Source organism: Molossus molossus, unplaced genomic scaffold, assembly GCF_014108415.1.
Source record: "Molossus molossus isolate mMolMol1 unplaced genomic scaffold, mMolMol1.p scaffold_m16_p_1, whole genome shotgun sequence".
NCBI lineage: Eukaryota > Metazoa > Chordata > Mammalia > Chiroptera > Molossidae > Molossus > Molossus molossus.
In genome coordinates this window covers 182,658,491-182,678,096 of record NW_023425344.1, presented here as the reverse complement: position 1 = coordinate 182,678,096, position 19,606 = coordinate 182,658,491, and the positions used below count along the sequence as shown (strand labels likewise).

General features: G+C 45.1%; 2 protein-coding genes across 3 annotated transcripts; one reads left to right on the top strand and one right to left on the bottom strand.

Annotated features, from left to right (window-relative positions):
• Positions 1 to 700: 700 nt before the first annotated feature.
• On the top strand, positions 701 to 5,843 carry SERINC4 (serine incorporator 4). Its single transcript, XM_036263629.1, has 10 exons — positions 701 to 918; positions 1,041 to 1,219; positions 2,091 to 2,170; positions 2,293 to 2,386; positions 3,043 to 3,138; positions 3,243 to 3,369; positions 3,753 to 3,825; positions 4,243 to 4,291; positions 4,436 to 4,589; positions 4,775 to 5,843. Exons 3-10 carry the CDS (start codon positions 2,153 to 2,155, stop codon positions 4,971 to 4,973), a joined length of 810 nt encoding a protein of 269 aa, XP_036119522.1. The 5' UTR covers positions 701 to 918; positions 1,041 to 1,219; positions 2,091 to 2,152; the 3' UTR covers positions 4,974 to 5,843.
• A 115-nt stretch (positions 5,844 to 5,958) lies between these two features.
• On the bottom strand, positions 5,959 to 7,746 carry SERF2 (small EDRK-rich factor 2). 2 transcript variants are annotated; one of them, XM_036263649.1, is made up of 3 exons: positions 7,664 to 7,746; positions 6,922 to 7,030; positions 5,959 to 6,324 (listed from the first exon to the last, which is right to left on the bottom strand). In XM_036263649.1, exons 1-3 carry the CDS (start codon positions 7,668 to 7,670, stop codon positions 6,039 to 6,041), a joined length of 402 nt encoding a protein of 133 aa, XP_036119542.1. In that variant the 5' UTR covers positions 7,671 to 7,746; the 3' UTR covers positions 5,959 to 6,038. The 2 variants fall into 2 exon arrangements, with proteins under 2 accessions (XP_036119542.1, XP_036119532.1); XM_036263639.1 differs by having other exon boundaries at positions 5,959 to 6,301.
• Positions 7,747 to 19,606: the final 11,860 nt, after the last annotated feature.

Here is a 19,606-nt window from a genome sequence, read left to right as displayed (position 1 = left end):
TAGTTTCACATATACCACATTCCAGAGATCGGTGTTCTTTTCCTGATGTTCCGCCCCATTCTGTTTTAGATTGAGTGACCAGCCCCAGCACAGCAGCAGTCCAATGGGCTGAGGACAAAAGAGAGCTGCTGTTTTCTCATCTACCTTCCATCAGGTGGACCTGGGCCTAAAACCTGGGATAAGGATGGTGAGTGCAAAGGCCATCGCAGGCCCCAGCACCTCCTTTCGCCCGGCACAGCAACGCAGTGGAGTCAGCAGTGTCACAGTGAATCCTCCCTTGTATCAGGTGAGAGGGTACTTGGGCAGAGACTTGAAAGCTCCGTAGGCAAGAGCTATCTGAAAAAAGTGGAAGGGAATGGTGGCTGAAGCTGGGGAGGAAAACCATGGGAACCTATAAAGGGGGCCTTCCTTTCCTCTCTGAAGCCCCTCAACTTCTTTGCCTAAGATTACTGGTCATTAAACCTCTCCTCCCACTTCCCAGTACCAGATGTTTAGGTCTGGGGAAAGGTTAGAGGCCAGGTGTGACTTAGGCTTTTAGGAAGTCTGCTCAAGTCTGCAGGTTAGCTTTTATGATGAAAGCTTTATTTGATGTCAGTAGAAGGCAGTCCTAGTATAGCTTGGAAGAAAAGGAAAGGAGAAATTTTCCAACGCAGCCTCATAGTTTAAACTCACACATGCATTAATGTAACACTTACCTCAGCAAATCTCTACCTTGCTGCCCTGCATCTGCTCTACCCCAAGGTGTCTTGCTGTGGGCCTGTTCCCTGTACCTGCTGCAGCCATTCCAGGTGGCCTCATCTCACAGAGTCCACTTGTAGCCGCCTACTCTACATAATCCTCCATGTAGGGGCCTCAGCACTCTGCTGCCTTCTGCTGTCAAGAACAGTAGTGGAGAGGGTCTGGGGCAAGGCGCACAGGGTAAGTGTGAGGGGATCCAGTTGCACTGACAAGATTCAGGTTGGGGGCTGGGGACAAATGAGTGGATTATACCCATGAGAGTAAGATACCTCTCTGTGCATGACGACTTGCTCTCCTTCCAGCTCCAGATGCCTTCGGGATTGTGTGGCCTTCTGTTTGGCCACTCTCACTGCCCAGTGCTCAGTGGCTCAGGAGCTGTGTATAGAATTTGTGCAGGAACTGCCACCTTCCACCTGCTGCAGGCTGTGCTGCTGGTCCACCTCCAGTCCCCTACCAGCCTTCGGGCACAGCTGCATAATAGGTTTGTGTGTCCTCTTTGGATGGGGAAAGGTAGGGGAGGGAAGTAGACATAAGCTTAAAGGAAATTCTAAGGTGAAATAATAGTACTGTAAGACAGAAAACATTCCCAGCTGGTGTGGCTCAGTGGTTGAGCATCAACCCATGCACCAAGAGAGGTCACAGGTTTGATTCCCGGTCAGGGCTCATGCCCAGATTGTGGGCCAAATCCCCAGTCAGAGGGCATGCTGGAGGCGACCAGTCTTCTTTCTCATTGATGTTTCTATCTCTCCCTCTCTCTCTAAAATCAATAAAGAAAAAAAAAATTTTTTTTTTTAATTTTAAAGACAGAGAACAGGTTTAAGTCCCAGCTTCTGATGTACTTGCTATGTGACCATGAACCACACATATCCTCTTTGAACTTCTAGTTTCTATTTTTTATTTTTTTAAGGTTTTTTAAAACTGATTTTGAAAGAGATATCAATTTGTTGTTCCATTTATTTATGCAATTCATTGGTTGATTCTTTTATGTGCCCTGACCGAATATGGAACCAGCAACCTTAACATATCCGGATGACGCTCTAACCAAATAAGCTACACAGCCAGGGCCTGAACTTCTAGTTTATAAAATGGAGGTGACAGTAGGGTTTATGTGCAAACCCTTTATCAATGGTAAAATGCTGTCCAAATGTTAGTTTTCTAAGAGAATTTTAAATAAGCTGTGATAGGCCTGTTTCTGGCCCCTCTCACATAGGATTGGTTCCTCCTTTCCTACACTTAGTTGTCTCTTCTCTCCTCTTTCCTAGTTTTGCTTTCTCCTTTGCCTTCCTCTATAGGCACTGTTCACTGTCCTTTGCCTTTTATTCTGAATCTGGCTTTCTTTCTCTGCAAACCAGCTTCTGGCTCCTCAAGCTGCTGTTCCTGCTAGGTCTCTGTGCTGTTGCCTTCTGCATCCCTGATGAGCATCTCTTCCCAGGTACCTTCCATCTCATATCCTGATCAGTAAGCTAAAAGATTTTCTAAGAAAAAGAGGGTAGGAAGAGGACCAGGAGTAATAATATGGCCAGCTACATTTTCCCACTGGTGCCCTACTTGCAGCCTGGCATTATATTGGCATCTGTGGAGGCTTCACATTCATCCTGCTGCAACTGGTACTTATTACAGCCTTTGCCCATTCCTGGAATAAGAACTGGTAAGGAGCACATAACCCTAAAGACTCTTCCTGGGAATGTTGTCTGACATTAGTAGACCCAGTGGGCTTGGGCAAAGGACTTGACAGGTCAATGAGCTGGTAACTTCCCACTGAGCAATATCAAAAAAAGCCCATGAATCTGATAACTGTGGGCCAGGTGGGATGGGTAGTCACACAGATCTTCTGGGAAAGGGAAACAGTTGGTAATGGTTCAAGAGTTGGAGCCCAAGCCATTGCCCACCTCCCTCCCTTAGGCAGACAGGTGCATCCCAAGACTGCCGCTGGTCCCTAGCCATGCTGTTGGCCACCCTAGGATTCTACAGCATGGCAGGTGTGGCAGCAGTGTTCCTGTTCCAGCACTACACACACCCAGCTGGCTGCCTGCTCAACAAGATGCTACTTAGTCTGAACCTTTGTTTCTGTGGCTTCCTCTCCTTCCTCTCCATCGCTCCTTGCATCCGCCTCAGTGGGTACATGCCTTGCAACATTCCAAATTTTGGGGATCTATAGTATAGTAAATTTCATTAATTTCCCTATTCTCAGTCAATTCTCTGCTTCCCCCAAAGGGTGGGGAGACAGAAGTGTGGTTGGGACTAACTAGGAGTGGAAGAAATTACTACCCTGTAGACTAAAGCAATGATCCCCATTCTTCCCAGAGCAACCCCAATCTGGCCTTCTACAAGCCTCTATCATCAGCTGTTATATCCTGTACCTGACCTTCTCAGCACTGTCGAGCCGACCTCCAGAGCATGGTAAGGAAAGGACCTGGACTCCCCATGCTAAAATCTTTTTTTTTGCTCCTACAAAGTATCTCACTTTGTTCTTACCACTTTTCTCTTCTCTTGCCCCTTCTCAGTTATCCTTCAAGGACAAAATCACACTCTGTGCCTGCCTGGCCTGAGTAAAATGGAACCCCAAACACCAGATACTTCTTTGGCAGTGTTCAGTGCTGGCATCATGTATGCTTGTGTGCTTTTTGCTTGGTGCGTAAAAGTGTCAGGGGGAGAAGTGTGAAAGAAAGGAGAATGCCCAAGACAGGGAGGGATGATCAGATTATCTGGGACCATGTTTATTTACACTTTTAAGCAAAAGGAAAGCTCACTATGAACAGAAACAGTTTCTAAGAATAGCCCTTGTCAGATGATCTGTATGAGAAAAAGGGGGCAGCGGGTATTGATTTGAGAATTAAAAATACATACAAAGATTTTAGAGCTCTCATATGAGTTCTAAATCTTTGGGGGAATAGGGGTTCTGGGAACACAGTACCCTCCTGAGTTACCAATATGAACTAGCTGGCAGTAAATGCCCTCAGGCAATCCCTCCTGCTATTTGACTACACCTGCTTGAGAACTGTATTCTTTCTCAGCAATGAAGCTTCCTACCTGGCTGAGGTATTTGGGCCCTTGTGGATCATCAAGGTTTACAGCTATGAGTTCCAGGTGAGAATGAAGAGCTCAGTATCCCCAATGCCCCTCCCTCCTCACATACAGATAGATACACACACACACATCCTACCAATCTCCACCCAGAAAGCTCAGATTCTAGCTGCTATTACCTTTTATTGAGTACCCACAATGTGCTAGGCACTGTGCTACTTTACATACATAATCTCATTTAATGTAATCCTCACAACAACCCTGTGAGGTAGGTGTTTGCTCCATTTTACAAATGGAGAAATTGAGGCACAGATTAACATCTTACCAAAATTCCCATAGCCAGTTATATGCTGGAGCTAGCATTTGAACCCAGGTGTGCCTCTACTTCTTACACGAGATTAATCTTTTCAAAGGGAGTTTCCTATATAAATACCTTCACATTCTTTTCAAAGTGAAAACATGCTGCCTTTTGTTTTATAGAAGCCCTCACTCTGTTTCTGTTGCCCTGAAACAGTGGAGCCAGAGGAAGGTGAGTATCAAGTGAAGATCCTTAAGAAAATATAGATTTCTGCAGTGCCGAAGAGCCCTTAAGCACCTTCACAAAAGCTAGGGGATGAAGAAATGGAAGAGGTATTTCAGCAGCACAGTGCTAGCAGCCCCTCTCTCTCTTCAGGGCAATGTGGAGGAGCAGCTAGGCCAGCTGACCAAGAGACCTCTCCAACTCCTCCAGTGCAAGCCCAGCATCTTTCCTACAGCTATTCTGCATTCCACTTCGTCTTCTTCCTTGCATCACTCTATGTCATGGTTACTCTTACCAACTGGTTCAGGTAGGATGGAGGCAGGCCTAGGATACTCTCCTGAAAACCTAGCTATTGTAGGGAAAGAGCAATTCAAGGCCAGTCCCAGTGGTTCCCAGGACACACATGGGTCTGCCATAATCTGATGGGAAGGTAGGACAGGTCTAAACGCCAAGGCTCTGTATATTCTCTAACCACAGACTTTGGTTCCACAGCTATGAGGGAGCAGAACTGGAAAAGACCTTCACCAAAGGCAGCTGGGCGACCTTCTGGGTCAAGGTTGCCTCATGCTGGGCCTGTGTACTCCTCTATCTGGGGCTGTTACTGGCACCACTCTGTTGGTCCCCTACTCAGGACCCCAAGCCTCCTCCTATCTTCAGGCGACATTGTCATCGTATCAGTATCGTCAGATAACAAATATCCAGTCTAGGTACTTTTAACACAACTGGGGTTCCCTCGAGGTTGTGCCCCTAGTCTTGGTTCATAGGAGCTATACAGCCAGCAAATACTTCAAGGACACAATGAGCAGTTACCTCATTTAGGCCGAAGTCAATACTATGTCTGAATTGGAAAAGGTGGCCATATATACCCTAATGCCCTGGGCAAGCATCTGACTCACTAGCACTACCATTACATCTTCACCTAAACTCAAGAGTCTAATTCCCAAGTCAGCAGCTCAGGAACCACTACTGATCCCAGCAGACAGTGTGACACCAGCCCTTTGCAGGCTCTCATAGTGGAGATGGGGGGCAGGGAAAGACCAACAGGGACTGAAGACTTACTTGGCTCTGCCCTTGGAGATAAAAAGAAATAAGCAGTTCGGCTCTGGGCACAGGGATATAAGAAGCCCAGAACCCCAGAACAAACCAGGACACAGGAAGAAAGGAACACAAAGACTACCCCAGGTTTTAATCCTGATTTTGAAGTCAAAGGAAGTGGGAAGACAAAAACCACCTTCATTACATGAGGAATGAATGAAGAAAATGTTAACACTTGAAAGCAGCTGACCCTGGGAATTCAGTGAGCAGCAGGATTTCGGGGCCAACTTTCAAGTAGGCAAACAAACTGAGGAAGAATAAGGAAGAGGGGCATGGCATAACTTGGGTCTTGGAGCCTTCCTCCTTTGGCCCTCAACTCCATCCTTGGGATGGTGTTAAGGTCTGGGTAGGGGACAAAAATCACAGAAAAGAAGTTCCTATGGTTATTAGAGGATTCCTCTATCACATACCCAGAGTACTTGTCTGCTTGTTGAAGTATAATAAAGGATTTTTCTGTGATGTTTCATTTGGACTACATTATCCACAACCTTTTAGGGTCTTAAGTTCTCTCCCCATTTCATGGGAAAGGGCAGCCATTCCTCCATCCCCATCCTCCCCAAATCCCCAGTCAAACCAGGCGCTCAAGGAATTACAAAGCTACTTTTAATACTTTGGGGTGACCCCACAGGAATAAAAAAAACACTGGGAAGGGGTAACCCCCTCACCCCCAGGAGTGGCCCAGGGGGAGAAAGGCTACCTGAGGGGAAGGAAGCACAAAAGGGACCCGCTGCAGACTCAGGGCAAAGGGAATGCCATCGGTGCTGGGACCTGTGAGCACTACAGGAGGAAACGCGAGCGTGGTGGGACTGGCTCCAGGCACACAGGCGAAGGGCAAGAGGGTTGGACACGAAGCCACAAAGCTACTTGGGTTCCTCCTTCTTCTCGTTTGCTTTTTTCTGCTTCTGCTGCATGATCTCCGAGTCCCTGGGGGTAGAGATGATGGGGCACTGGGAGGTACCAGAGGGCAAAAAGGACAAGATGCAGGGGGATGAAGGGCACAAAGGATAAGATGGAAGTGGATGGGACAAAATTCAGCATATGGCTGCTGTATTCCCACCCTAGGAGAATAAAAGGAAGAGAGCTGAGGCTCAAAAAAAAGGCAATCAGTCTCTATCTGGCTGTTGCCCAAGGGGTCAGAAGTCTGGCCACACAAGGCTATTCTGTGCTGAGTACCACACCCAGCAACACTAGTGAAAAGGTTGGGAGAAGGGAGTTGAAAAGAACAGCAAGGAGGGCCAAAAGTACAGTGCTGTCATAACCACTAATGCATTTGAAATGTGAAGCTCCCTGCCCTTGCCCTTAAGGTCAGACCCAGGGGCACTCAGAAATCAGACCTAGGACAGGCACCCGCCCTAGTCCCTTCCTGTAAAGCAGTGAGCTAACAATTTGGAGCGTGGGGAGGAAATAAAACCCTAGAGGAAGCAATGTACTCTGCCCCTCACAACTACTTCAGATATAAGCCCTGAGGTAGCTCTCTTTACTGGTACAGCCCTTGGTCTAACCCAAGTCTCACCCCTCCTTTTCCCTCCCCTCCCAGGGGCTACCTCTGCTTGCGGGCGGCAGCAGAAAGCCCGTCATCTCGGCGCTTCCCTTTAACCGAGTCGCTCTGCTTTTTCATATTCTTCTGGCGGGCGAGCTCGCGCTGGTTACCGCCTAAAGAAAGAAGGTAAAAGGTGAGACGCGGGGCTCTTTCTGGTCATACACCGACGCCTCTCTAACCTCACTCGACACCAGTAGGGTCCAAGACTTCACTCCCCGAGTCCTGACACCGGCCCTTTTCGGGATTTAGGCTGCTAGGGGGGCGGGGGGAGTAGAGAGGGCTGGGCTGCCTGCCACGGGGCAGGGCAAACTGAGGAGTGGAGAAAAGACGGTCCCGAGGAGCCTGCCAAAGACGTGTTTCGAGTTGCGGGGCGGCGTGGGGGCCCAGACAGGTGGTGGTGTGTGTATTAACGGTTTAGGTGTCTGTGGGGGCTGGGCTAAGATTTGGAGTCGGGGGCTCTGGGCCTTTCACCCAGACGTGGGGCTTCTCCCCACACCGTGGAAGGTCGGGGAGGCCCTTTCCCCGACCGGTGCGTTGGGGATGGGGGATGAGTTTTTCTCAAGTGGCGGTGGGCAAAGGGCCGATTTCCGGGCTTCGAGTGTGAGGGTCTCTAAAGAGCGCTCCCAGAAAAAGGCCTCGCTGGGAAAGCCAAAACGAGGTTAAAGGCGGAATTAGGCAGTCCTCTTTAGGGTGGACAGTCCTGTTGAAGGGAAAAGGGGAAGAGGAGAGGGAATCTAAGTGCTCACGGGTCATGGCGACGGCAGCGGCTCCGGCCTGCCTCCGTTGCGTCCCTTCGTTCACTCCGACGCTACAGGCCCCGCCCCTTTCTCGCAGCGTAACGAAGTCGTTCTTTCCTCCCGCCCCTTCGCGCCCGGGCGCCGGCTCCAATTGGGCAGGAAGAAACACGTGGGGCAGCGGGCCACGCTAGAACCTGAGCCGAGGAGGGGCGGAGGTTCGCCAGCCTAGGGCGCTGGGTGGGGCGGGGCTTCACGAGCAAAGGTTTGGGTCGGGCGGGGAGAAAGTAGGCCGGGTCACGTGGGCAGAGTGGGGGGTGGAGGGGCGCGGCTGGCGATGTGGCGCTTCCGCGGGCTCAAGCTTGTGATGTGGCAGAGTGACCTTATGCAGGGACGGTTTGAGACACCGACAAACTCTCCCAGAAGGAACACTAGGAGTCCGAGGGCGGGGGTTCGCAGGGGCCGAAATGGTCTAGCGGGTTCTGTGTTATCAGAACTCCGGGACTAAACTTGGCCCTGTTACTTAGAATACCCACCACCCATTTAGCCACTTGAGTTGTCCACATCTGTAAAATCATGTACAAATGCAACTTCAGAGACCCCGTCCAACCTCATTATCCACCCCACCGCAAACCCCTCCAATGTAGAAATTCGTAACCACACACGGTATGTACTAAAACTTTGGTCCTGTCTATTTCCCCACAGAAACTTTAAGTGAAGATGCGATGGCTTTACTGTATTGGAGGACCCTCCAAAATCAGACTATGGAGTTGGAGCCAGGACTGAGAGCATGGACAAATGCACATATGTGCGTTTCCCCACCACTGTACTTTCTCTAGCAGCCACAGTGGTTTTTTGTTTGTTTTTTAAATATGTTCTTATTGATTTTTTTAGAGAGAGGAAGAGAGAGAGAAACATCGATGTCAGAGAGAAGCAGCACCAATGGGCTGCCTCCTACATGCCCCACACTGGGGATGGAGCCTGCAACCTGGGCACTGCCCTGAACCAGAATCCAACCCGGACCTCTCAGTCCACAGACCGGGAGGGCCCAATCCACTGAGCCACACCGGAGGTGGCCACCTATGGTTTTTAGTAGGTAGCTGAGTAGGGCATGAAGCTTAAATTTCACACTAAATTCATTCTTATTCCTAGCACCATTAATTTATTTACAAAACTCCCCACCATCCTTAAGGAATTCACTGGAGAAAGAAGAAATGCTTAGGAAATATAACAGAAAAGAATTGGTTGTGAATTTTTTTTTTTTAATCCTCACCCTAGGGTATGTTTTTATTGACTGGAAAAAGAGACAAAGGGAGAGGGAGAGAGAGAAAAGAGAAACATGGATTGAGCATAGAACCTGAAACGTGGATATGTGCCCTTACTAGGAATGGAACTGGTGACCTTTCTGTGCAAGAGAGGATGCTCCAACTAACTGAGCCACACTGGCCAGGGCTGTTGGAATTTTAACTTGTGATTCTGTCCAACTAGTTCTCATAGCAAAACGCACTTGAGGCTAAAACTTCAAACTGGCTTCTCTCTCAACATAGAGCTGATGGGAAGGCAATAAACCTCAGTCAGTGCCATTCTCATAATTTTTGCCATACCGAAACTATCACTTGAACTACTATCTATTACTTAATTTTTTTCTATGTCTTAAATAAAGCATATAAGTCAAACCTAATATTCCTTTAGTAAATTTAAAATCAGTATCACTTGCCCACAAGCAGAAAGTGACTATAAAAATAAATATAATAAGCCGGGCTGGTATGGCTCAGTGGTTGAGCATTGACCCAAGTACCAAGAGGTTGCTGGATCAATTCCTGGTTAGGGCACATGCCTAGGTTGTAGGCCGAATCCCCAGTGAGGGGCATGCAGATGGTGGCTGGTCAGTGTTCTCTCTCATTGATGTTTCTGTCTCTCTTTCCCTCTCCCTTCCTATCTCTCTAAAATCAATTTTTTAAAAAATTTAATAAATAAATATAATAAAAATAAAATATTTTATTAAATTCTACCAAAAAAATATCATTATTAAAGATGCAGATTCCCTGGTTGTTGTGGTTTAGTTGGTCGAGCATCATCTGTGCACCTAAAGGTCATGGGTTTGATTCCCAGTTAAGGCACATGCCCAGGTTGCGGGTTCAGTCCCTAGTCGGAGTGTGTAAAGGAGGCAACTGATAGATGTTTGTTTCTCTTTTGTGTGGATGTTTCTCTGTCTCTCTCTCCCTTCCTCTCTCTCTAAAAAACATCAATAGGGTCTGCCCTTTCTTTCCTTTTTTCTTAATATCCTCACCCAAGGATGTTTTTTGTTTGTTTGTTTGTTTGTTTGTTTTTGTTAATCTTCACCTGAGGATATTTTTTCATTGATTTTTAGGTAGAATGGAAGAGAGAGAGGGAGAGAGAAAGAGAGAAGCATCAATGTGAAAGAGACACATCAACCAGCTGCCTCTCTTACAAACCCAAGCATGGTTGGAGATTGAACCTGCAACCCAGGCACTGATTGGGACTCAAACCCAAAACTCTTCCATCCAAGGGCAGACACACTAACCCTGAGCCAAACCAGCCAGGGCATCACCTGAGGATATGTTTTTACTAATTTTTTTAGAGAGCGAGGAAGAACGAGAGAGAAATCATTTGGTTGCCTCTGGTACCCACCCCGAGCAGGGATGAAACCTGCAACCCTTTTGTGTACAGGACGATGCTCCAACCAACTGAGCCACCTGGCCAGGGCCTGCCCTCTCTTTCTTAAGTGTTAGAGAAGTGATAAGGCATAAGTCTTCCAAACTGAAGCTTTCTCTTGACATAATCAGAAGATTGAGAAGCATTTAATTTTTATACTTTCGGTGTTATTCAATCCTATGTTTCTTTCTTTTTCTTTTTTAATCCTCACCCAAGGATATTTCTCTATTTATCTTCAGATAGAGTAGGAAGGAGGGAGGGGGAGAGAGAGAGCGAGAGAAACATCGATGTGAGACAGACACATCAACTGATTGCCTCCCCCACTACCAGACCACGGCCAGGGATGAATCGCCACTGAGGTACATGCCCTTGACCAGAATCAAACCCACAACTCATTGATCCACAGGCCGATGCTCTAACCGCTGAGCCAAACTGACCAGGGCTATGTCTCTTTCTATATCAGCAATTTTCAACCTTTTTCATCTCATGGCACACGTAAACTAATTACTAAAATTCTGCAGCACACCAAAAAATATATATTTTGCCAATCTGATGAAAAAAATTTGATATCGTTTTTTGTTTTTTTTTTATCCTCACCCGAGGACATTTTTCCATTTTTTGTTCAGGTAAAGTGGGGGGGGGGAGAGAGAGAGAGAAACATCGATGCGAAAGGAACACATCGTGTGGCTGCCACCCGTACGACCGACCAGGGCCGGGGACAAACTGCAACCAAGGTACATGCCCTGAGCGGGAACCGAACCCGGGTCTCTCAGGACCGCAGGCCGATGTTCTAACCGCTGAGCCAAACCAGCCAGGGCTAGTTTTTATTTATTCACACTGAGCAGCTATTGTGCTGGCTCTTCTCACTTTCTATTTTTAATCCTCACCCAAGGATATGTCTCCATTCATTTTCAGACAGAGTTGGAGGGGGAGATAGAGAGAGAGAAACATCAATGTGAGAGAGACACAGTGATTGGTTGCCTCTCACAGGACCGCAACCAGGGCCAGGGACCAAACCACAAACAAGGTACGTACCCTTGACCAGATTCAAATCTGCAACTCTTAGGTCCATGGGGCCAGTGCTCTAACCACTGAGCAAAACTGGCCAGGGCAAGCTCTCGTCATTTATTTATTTATTTATTGATAGGTGCCCCTAGTGGGAACTGAACTCAGGACTCTCTGGTCTACAGGCCAACCCTCCAACCTCTGAGCCAAACCTTATTGCACGGTTTTCTTTTTGTTGTTTTTTGTTAATCCTCACTGGAGGATATTTTTCCATTGATTTTTTTAGATAGAGCAGAAGGATGGGAGGGGGAGAGAGAGAAAGAAACATCTATGTGAGAGAGACACATCGATTGGTTGCCTACTGCACGACCGTGACCGGGGCCAGGAATTGAAACTGCAACCCTCTGATCCATGGGCCCATGCTCTAACCGCTGAGCCAAACCAGCCAAGGCAGGTATTGCATGTTTTAAAAATTCAGTGACACACTGGTTGAAAATCCCTGCTCTATACTAACTAAAATTACTTCTCATACCATCAGTAGCACATATTCCACCCTTTGGTACATACTAAATGTAGCTGAAGTGGCACTCACAACAATGTAACAAATCCTGACTCTGCTACTTACTGGATTTAATTTTGGACACTTACTCTCTCCATGTTTCAATTCCTTTATATGAAAAATAGAAATAATAATATATACCCCTCAGTGTTGGGAAAAAGATTAATAACTTGATATAAAAGGCCTGGTCCATAATGGGCATTTGGTTAATGTGTTTTCCATTTTCCTTTTTCAAGTCCTAAAATATCTTCTTCCTTCTCAAAATTTCTGTAACCTATCTGTGGCAGTGAGTCTCTGAGATGGCCCCTAATGATCCCACCCTCCTGGTACTCACATCTTTGTATAGTCCTCTTCCACACTGAATCAAGGTTGGTCTGTGTGATTAATAAATTATGACAGAAGTGATGATATGTCACTTCTGATGCTAAATCATAAAAGACATTTTAATTTCTTCATTAATCTCTCTCTTGGATCACTGGCTGTGGAGGGAGTCAACTGCCATGTCATGAGGAGGGGCCATGGTTAAGAACTGAGGCCATAGGTCAACAGCCAGTAGGGAGAGAAAATACCTCCATTTAAACTCAGCACATAGTTGAGAGTTAGGGAATAGAGAGAATAAGGACCCAAGTATCTGAAGCAGAGAAGGAAGTGGGTCAGGGACCCCAGATATAAAGTGAGAAGATGAGGAAACTAGACTTAAAGGGTGGAGACATCATCTGCAGACCCACAGCAACAATCTGACCATGATTCATAAGAATTTAGGCTGAGTTATATGTGAATTTTCGACTGCTCATGGGGTCCACATCCCAACCCCTGTGTCGTTCAAGGGTCAGCTGTACTGGCTCTAGTATAACAAACAGTTTAGTTATATGTGTAGAGCTTTATCATTGCTAACTTTAGCTACCCTGAAAAATTATCTTTCAAAGGTGGCCTGGTTGATAAAACTATCCAACATTTTATCCTTGATCTGCTTTCCTATTTCATTGAAAAATACAGAGTATATGCAAACTAACATATTTTCTGTTAGAAATTGCAAATGTACTTTCATTCTGATCTATTATTGTAGACTCTACATTCAAATTTATATTTAGACAAAACATCTCTTGCATTACTTTAAAAAACATTTTTTTTTCTTTATTAATTAGAGAGAGAGGAAGGGAGAGGGAGAGGAAGAGAGAGATAGAAACATCAATGAAAGAGAATATCGATTGGCCGCCTCCTGCATGCTGCTCACTGGAGATCAGGCCCACAACCTGGACATGCGCCCTGACCGGGAATCAAACCGGTGACCTCCTGGTACATGGGTCAATGCTCAACCACTGAGCCACACTGGCTGGGTTCTTGTGTTACTTTTAATATTACTTTAAATAATTATTGCAGTGATTCTTCCTAGGATTTTACATAACATGAAGAATTGTGTCAATACATTTTTCAATTGAATTTATTTTCTGTGCTTTGTATTTTGCTTTCTGAGACTTTCAAGATGATCATTTATGTAACTTTCATAAATGATAATAATTATAATTTATTGTCAAGTCACAATAACAAAACATTATTTTTCTTGACATTGTAAAGAAAAAAAAGAATTTGGACTATCTGGCTTCCCAGCCCCCGGTTCCCAAAAGATCCAAGCCATGTGTCCCCTTACATGTAGAGAAGCAGCAGAACCAGCCCTGTGGGGAAAACTGAGCATCCAGAGATGAGTGAAATAGTGTAGGATGAGGAAGAAAGTTTTCTTTGGAACCTGTTACCTCTTTATCAAGTCCAGTAACTCAGGTGGGTGACAGAGTGGAATAACCCTGTAGCCAGTCTCCTCTTATCCACTTACCCCATCCTACCCCATGTCCAAGAGTCTAATTCCAATCTTATCAGAACCTAGACTGGTTATAACACCTCCAGTCTAATTTTTCCAGGAGCTACTCAAAAAAATTACTCATTTTTTGAACAAATATTCATTGTGTTGTACATCAACTATGTGTCAACTATTGTGTTAAGCATTAGGTATATAATGAACAAAACATATATGTATATGGAACATATAGTGTAGAGAGAAAAATAGCTCTCATATATATGTGTGTACATATACATACACACACACACACACACACACACACAAAACATTGTGAGAATTGCTTTGAAGAAAAAATATTCTATGCAAGGATGATATTCAAAATATTTAACTGGTCGCCCAGCGGGTGTGGCTTAGTGGTTGAGCATTGACCCATGCATGCATCAAGAGATCGCTAGTTCAATTTCCGGTCAAAGCACATGCTCAAGTTGTGGGCCAAATCCCCACTGGGAGGCCCAATCAATGTTCTCTCACATCAATGTTTCTATCTCTCTCTCCCTCTCCCTTCCTTTCTCTCTAAATTCAATAAAGAAAAAAAAGCAATTAAAAAATATTTAACTGGTTGTACACAGCATAAGCACCTACTAATCAAAACAGATTTCAATGTAATCTGAATTAAGACTATCTGTGAACAATTCTTCTACCTGTCCTGGTAAAAAATTATAGTACTGCTGGTTTTATGAAAGGAGTGTTCCTGTAGTGTAGACCCTGTCGATTGTAACTTTGATTGGGGAAGTGAAGCAAGTGAAATTTGAACTGAGGCAAAAGGATGAGGTGTTAGCTAGGCCAAGGAAAAAAAGGCTGGGAACCCAGCTGGTGTGGCTCAGTGGAATGATCCTCCATCCGGTGGACTGAGAAGTCCTGGTTCAATTCCCAGTCAGGGCATGTGCCTAGGTTTTGAGCTCAATCCCCAGTAGGAGCCGTGCAGAAGGTAGCCAACTGATGTGAGACACACCAATGTTTCTATTCTTCTCTCCCTTTCCTCTCTCTCTAAAATATCAATAAAAACATATTTTTTAGAAAGAAGAAGAAAAGAGGCTAGGAGAACATTCTAGGAGAGGGAAAGCCCTACAGCCCTGCTCCCTCAGTCCATCTCATCAAGAGTCTAACTTTTGGATAGGTAATAGGCACGTCACTGATGCCTAGTGAGCAGAGTGGAGTGAAACTAGGTCAGGAAGTAGGTAGGGCAGTGGCATGAGCTGAATTACTACTGCTAACACCACTACCAGCTAACATTTTAAAAAAAAAAATTTTTTTTAATAATCAGATTTTAGAGATTTAAAAAAAAAGTGTTGGCTTTTTTAAAAATGGATTTTTAGAGAGAGTGGAAGGGAGAGGGAGAGATAGAAACATCAATGAGCAAGAATATCAACTGACCACCTCCTGCATGCCCCCCACTGGGGATTGGGCCCACAACCTGGGCATGTGCCCTGACCAGGAATCAAACCAGCGACCTCTTGGTGCATGGATCGACACTCAACCACTGAGCCACACCAGCCGGGCTACTAGCTAACATTTTTTAACTTTTTTATTTATCAGTTTTTAGAGACAGAGGAAGAGAGAGAAAAATATTGTTCCACTTATTTATGTATGTATTGGTTGCTTCTTGTATGTGCCCTGAAAGGAGATTGAACCCAAAACTTTAGCTTATGGGGATGATGCTCTACTCAACTGAGCTACTTTGCCAGGGTATGTATGTATATATGTACATATGTCTGTATGTATGTATATATTTTAGAGAGAGAAATGGAGAGAGACAGAGAGAAATAGAAACACCAATTCGTTGTTCCATTTATCTATGTATTCATTGATTGATTCTTTTAAAAAATGTTTATTTATTGATTGATTTTATAGAGAGAGAAAGGGGGAAAGAGAGAGAGAGAGAAACATCGATTTATTGTTCCACTTATTTATTCATTCATTGGTTGATTCTTATATGTGCCCTGACCAGAGATCAAACCTGCAACCTTGGCATATTGGGACAACGCTCTAACTGAGCTACCCGGTCAGGACTACTACCTAACATTAAGTGAGTGCTTATTAAGTGTACTTTTCTTATTTGAGCCTCACAATGACTTTTGAGATTTCATTATCCCCTTTCTACCAATTTAAAAACCTTAGAATAGGCTGGTTAGTTAACTTTCCCAAGGAAACTCAGATAATAAAGGGTGGGGCTGAGAGTCTAATCCAGGAGCAGGATGTAAATTCTGAAGAGACCACTCTGTGGGAGGAAAATGAAATAGAGCAGATAAATGAAGAAATGAAGAGAGAAGTCAGGAGGCTATCATAGACACCTGGGATGCTAGACCTCATTTGGTAACAGATAACTGAAATGTAATTCAGACCAATTTGGACAAAAGGGAGAATTTGTTGGTTTATATAACCAAATTGTGGGATGGGATGGGCTATGGCTGACACTAGGGAAAATTAAAACCAGTGAAAAGGGGATGCCTCCATGTCTCCTATCTTGCCTAAAAGGAGAGAGTAGAATTAGAAAGAGGTCTGTCTGGTACTGATCTTTTAGGAACACTTTAGGAACCTCTCCTCTCCCCAGCCCCATCTTAGTCGACCATAAATCTGGACTGAGAGAAGAAAGTGTTGATAAAAATATAAATTAACCTCCAGGAACAGTCTGGCCTGTGTGGCTTGGTGCTTGAGCACTGACTCATGCACCAAGATGTCGCCGGTTCCATTCCCAGTCAGGACACATGCCCAGGTTGTGGGCCCAATCCCCAGTGTGGGGCATGCAGGAGGCGGCCAATTGATGTTCTTCTCATTGATGTTTCTATCTCCCTCTCTTTTCCTCTCTTCCTAAAATTAATAAAGGAAAAAAAATGTATCCAAAACAAAAACAGCCCTGGCTGGTTTGGCTCAGCGGTTAGAGCATTGGCCTGCGGTCCAGAGAGAGCCAGGTTCGGTTCCCGCTAAGGGCATGTACCTCCGTTGCAGTTTGTCACTGGCCCTGGTTGGGTCGTGTGGGTGGCAGCCACTTGATGTGTGTCCCTTTCACGTCGATGTTTCTCTTTCTCTTCCTCTCCCTCCTGCTCTGTCTGAACAAAAAATTAAAAAATGTCCTCAAGTGAGGATTAAAAACAAACAAACAAAAACCTCCAGGAACAGATCCAGAGACAAAGATACCCAGGATAGGAGAAGAATGCAGAATGAGTGTAGCTAGAGTTATCTCCACAGGAAAAATGGCTTTGCTTTGGGAGCAGATTCTAAGTCCTGGAAGACCCAGGGCTGGCTGAAGTCTCCATTCTTGAAAAGCTACTAAATATGGATCAGGAAATGCCTGAGGAGGGAAGTTAAGGCACTTTATTTACTCTTCACCTTGGGCATCTCCTGGCCTGGGTGATGAAGTCTCATTTCTGACCACTGATGCTCCTGAATAACTCCTTGCCTCCACCGACCACCTCCTCCCTGTCTTACCTAACTTTGTGAACGTATCATGAACAAAGCTGAGGTCTCAGAGCAGCACCTCCTCCCAGATACTTCTGCTTCTGCCTTGGTTCAGCTGAATTGTATTTGCATTATGCAGACATTCATCAATTCTATCTCCTTTCCTTCTCTCCTTTGAGAGACATCAGGGAGATGATGCAAGTTTCCCTGACAGTCTCCAACCCTTTCATATTCCAATTCTCTTCTCTGCTTCTCACTTTCTCCAGCCCATTCCCTGCTTACTAAAACCCCAGCTACTGCACAGTCCTGTCAACCATCTCTCCTGTAGTAATCTATTTATCTGTTTCCTTCAAGTGTTCCCTTTCTAGTTCTCCCTCGGCCCTTTGGACAGAAGTTCAGAGTCAAAAAGCTAAAACATAGCAGAGTCTGGGCTACTTTGCTAGAAAATATGTATGGCTCTAATCTTGCTAGACTCAAAAGTTCTTAGGCTGGGGCCATCTGTTAAAGTGTACCTTCAATGAAGCAGCATCAGGACTGTGAGAGAACATGTGAGTCCCAGTAAAGTGAACTCTCTCAGTGCAGGGTGACACCCAGAGTCACAGAGCTACAAGCCTAGCAGATTCTGATAAGAGAAACATGCCCATGTCTAAAGGACAGAATCTCTAGTTCCAAAGCTGGTGGTGACGAGGAAGATGAGGGGAAAGGGATAAGAAGAACCAAAACAATAACTCTATAGAAATAGGGTTGCATGCATACCTGGAAGATGTCTTTTTCTTCCTGAGCCACACTGGCTGGGCAAAAATGTATTTTATTTATTTATTAAAAAAAAATTTTTTTTATCCTCACCCGAGGACATTCTTTTTTGCATTTATCTTCAGATAGAGCAAGAGGGAGAGAGGGAGGGAGAGAGAGAGAGAAATATCGATGTGAGAGAGACACATTGAGTGGTCGCCACCCACACAACCCCAACTGGGGCGGGGACAAACTGCAACTGAGGTATGTGCCCTTAGCGGGAACCAAACCTGGGTTTCTCTGGTTCGCAGGCTGATGCTCTAACCACTGAGCAACACCTGCCAGGGCCAAAATGTATTTTTTTTTTTTTTTTTAAGTTTTATTATTACTTTTATTTTTTTATCCTCACCCGAGGACACCTTTCCATTTTTTGTTCAGGTAGAGTGGGAGGGAGAGAGAGGAACAGAGAGAGAGGGAGAGAAACATAGATGTGAAAGGAACACATCAAGTGGCTGCCACCTGCACAACCGACCAGGGCCGGGGACAAACTGCAATCAAGTACATGCCCTTAGCGGGAACCGAACCCGGGTCTCTCAGGACCGCAGGCCGACGCTTTAACCGCTGAGCCAAACCGGCCAGGGCCAAAAATGTATTTTATAACATCACTCTGGCCTGGTCAGTGTGGCTCAGTGGTTGAGTGTCGACCCATGCACCAGGAGGTTGCCGCTTCAATTCCCAGTCAGGGCACATGCCCAGGTTATGAGCTCGATCACCAGTGGGGGATATGCAGGAGGCGGCCAATCGATGTTCTTTCTCATCGATGTATCGCTCTCTCCCTCTCCCTTCCTCTGTCTCTAAAATCAATAAAGAAAAAAATTTTTTTTAATAATAATAAAATAAAATACATTTAAAAAAATACAGTATTTCTGCCCTGGCCGGTTTGGCTCAACGATTTGAGCATCAGCCCTCGGACCTGAGTCCTGAGTTCAGTTCCCGCTATGGGCACGTACCTCGGTTGCAGTTTGTCCCCACCCCGGTTGGGATCATGTGGGTGGCAGCCACTCGATGTGTCTCTCTCACATAGATGTTTCCCTCTCTCTCTCTCTTCCTCCCCTCTCCCTCCCACTCTATGCAATATATATATATATATATATATATATATATATATATATATATATATCTCCTCGAGTGAGGATTAAAAAAAAACAAAAAACGTTATTTCTGCCTGGCTGGTGTGGCTCAGTTGGTTGAACGTCATCCTGTGTACCAAAAGTTCACCGGTTCAATTCCAGCCCAAGTTGCCAGTTTTGTCCCCAGTTGGGGTGCATACAGGAGGCTACCAATCAATGTTTCACACATCAATGTTTTTCTCTCTCTCTCTCCTCTCCCCAAAATAAATAAAAACATATTTTAAAAGTAAAATAAAAATATGGCATTTGTACACCCATGTTCATTAAAGCATTATTCACAATAGCCAAAGAATGGAAGCAATCCAAGTATCTATTGAAATATAAATGGACAAACAAAATGTGTATATAAGCGTGAAAAATCACTGGAGGCAAAAATGACAAAACTAAAGTTGTCCTATTTCAGGCACATCATGAGAAGACAGAGTTCTCTGAAAAAGACAATAATGCTTGGAAAAATTGAAGGCAACAAGAAAAGAAGAATATCAAATAGGAGAGGAATTGACTCCATAAAAGAAGCCATAGGCACAGTTCTACAGGAGCCGAGT

Bases quoted from the DNA above. Each gene is read 5' to 3' on its own strand.
- SERF2 (XM_036263649.1), bottom strand. The intron at 6,325-6,921 runs GTAGCCCCTGGG...GGTACCTCCCAG, and splicing joins GCTGCCGCCCGCAAGCAGAG to TGCCCCATCATCTCTACCCC.
- SERINC4 (XM_036263629.1), top strand. The intron at 3,139-3,242 runs GTAAGGAAAGGA...GCCCCTTCTCAG, and splicing joins GAGCCGACCTCCAGAGCATG to TTATCCTTCAAGGACAAAAT. The intron at 4,590-4,774 runs GTAGGATGGAGG...TTGGTTCCACAG, and splicing joins ACTCTTACCAACTGGTTCAG to CTATGAGGGAGCAGAACTGG.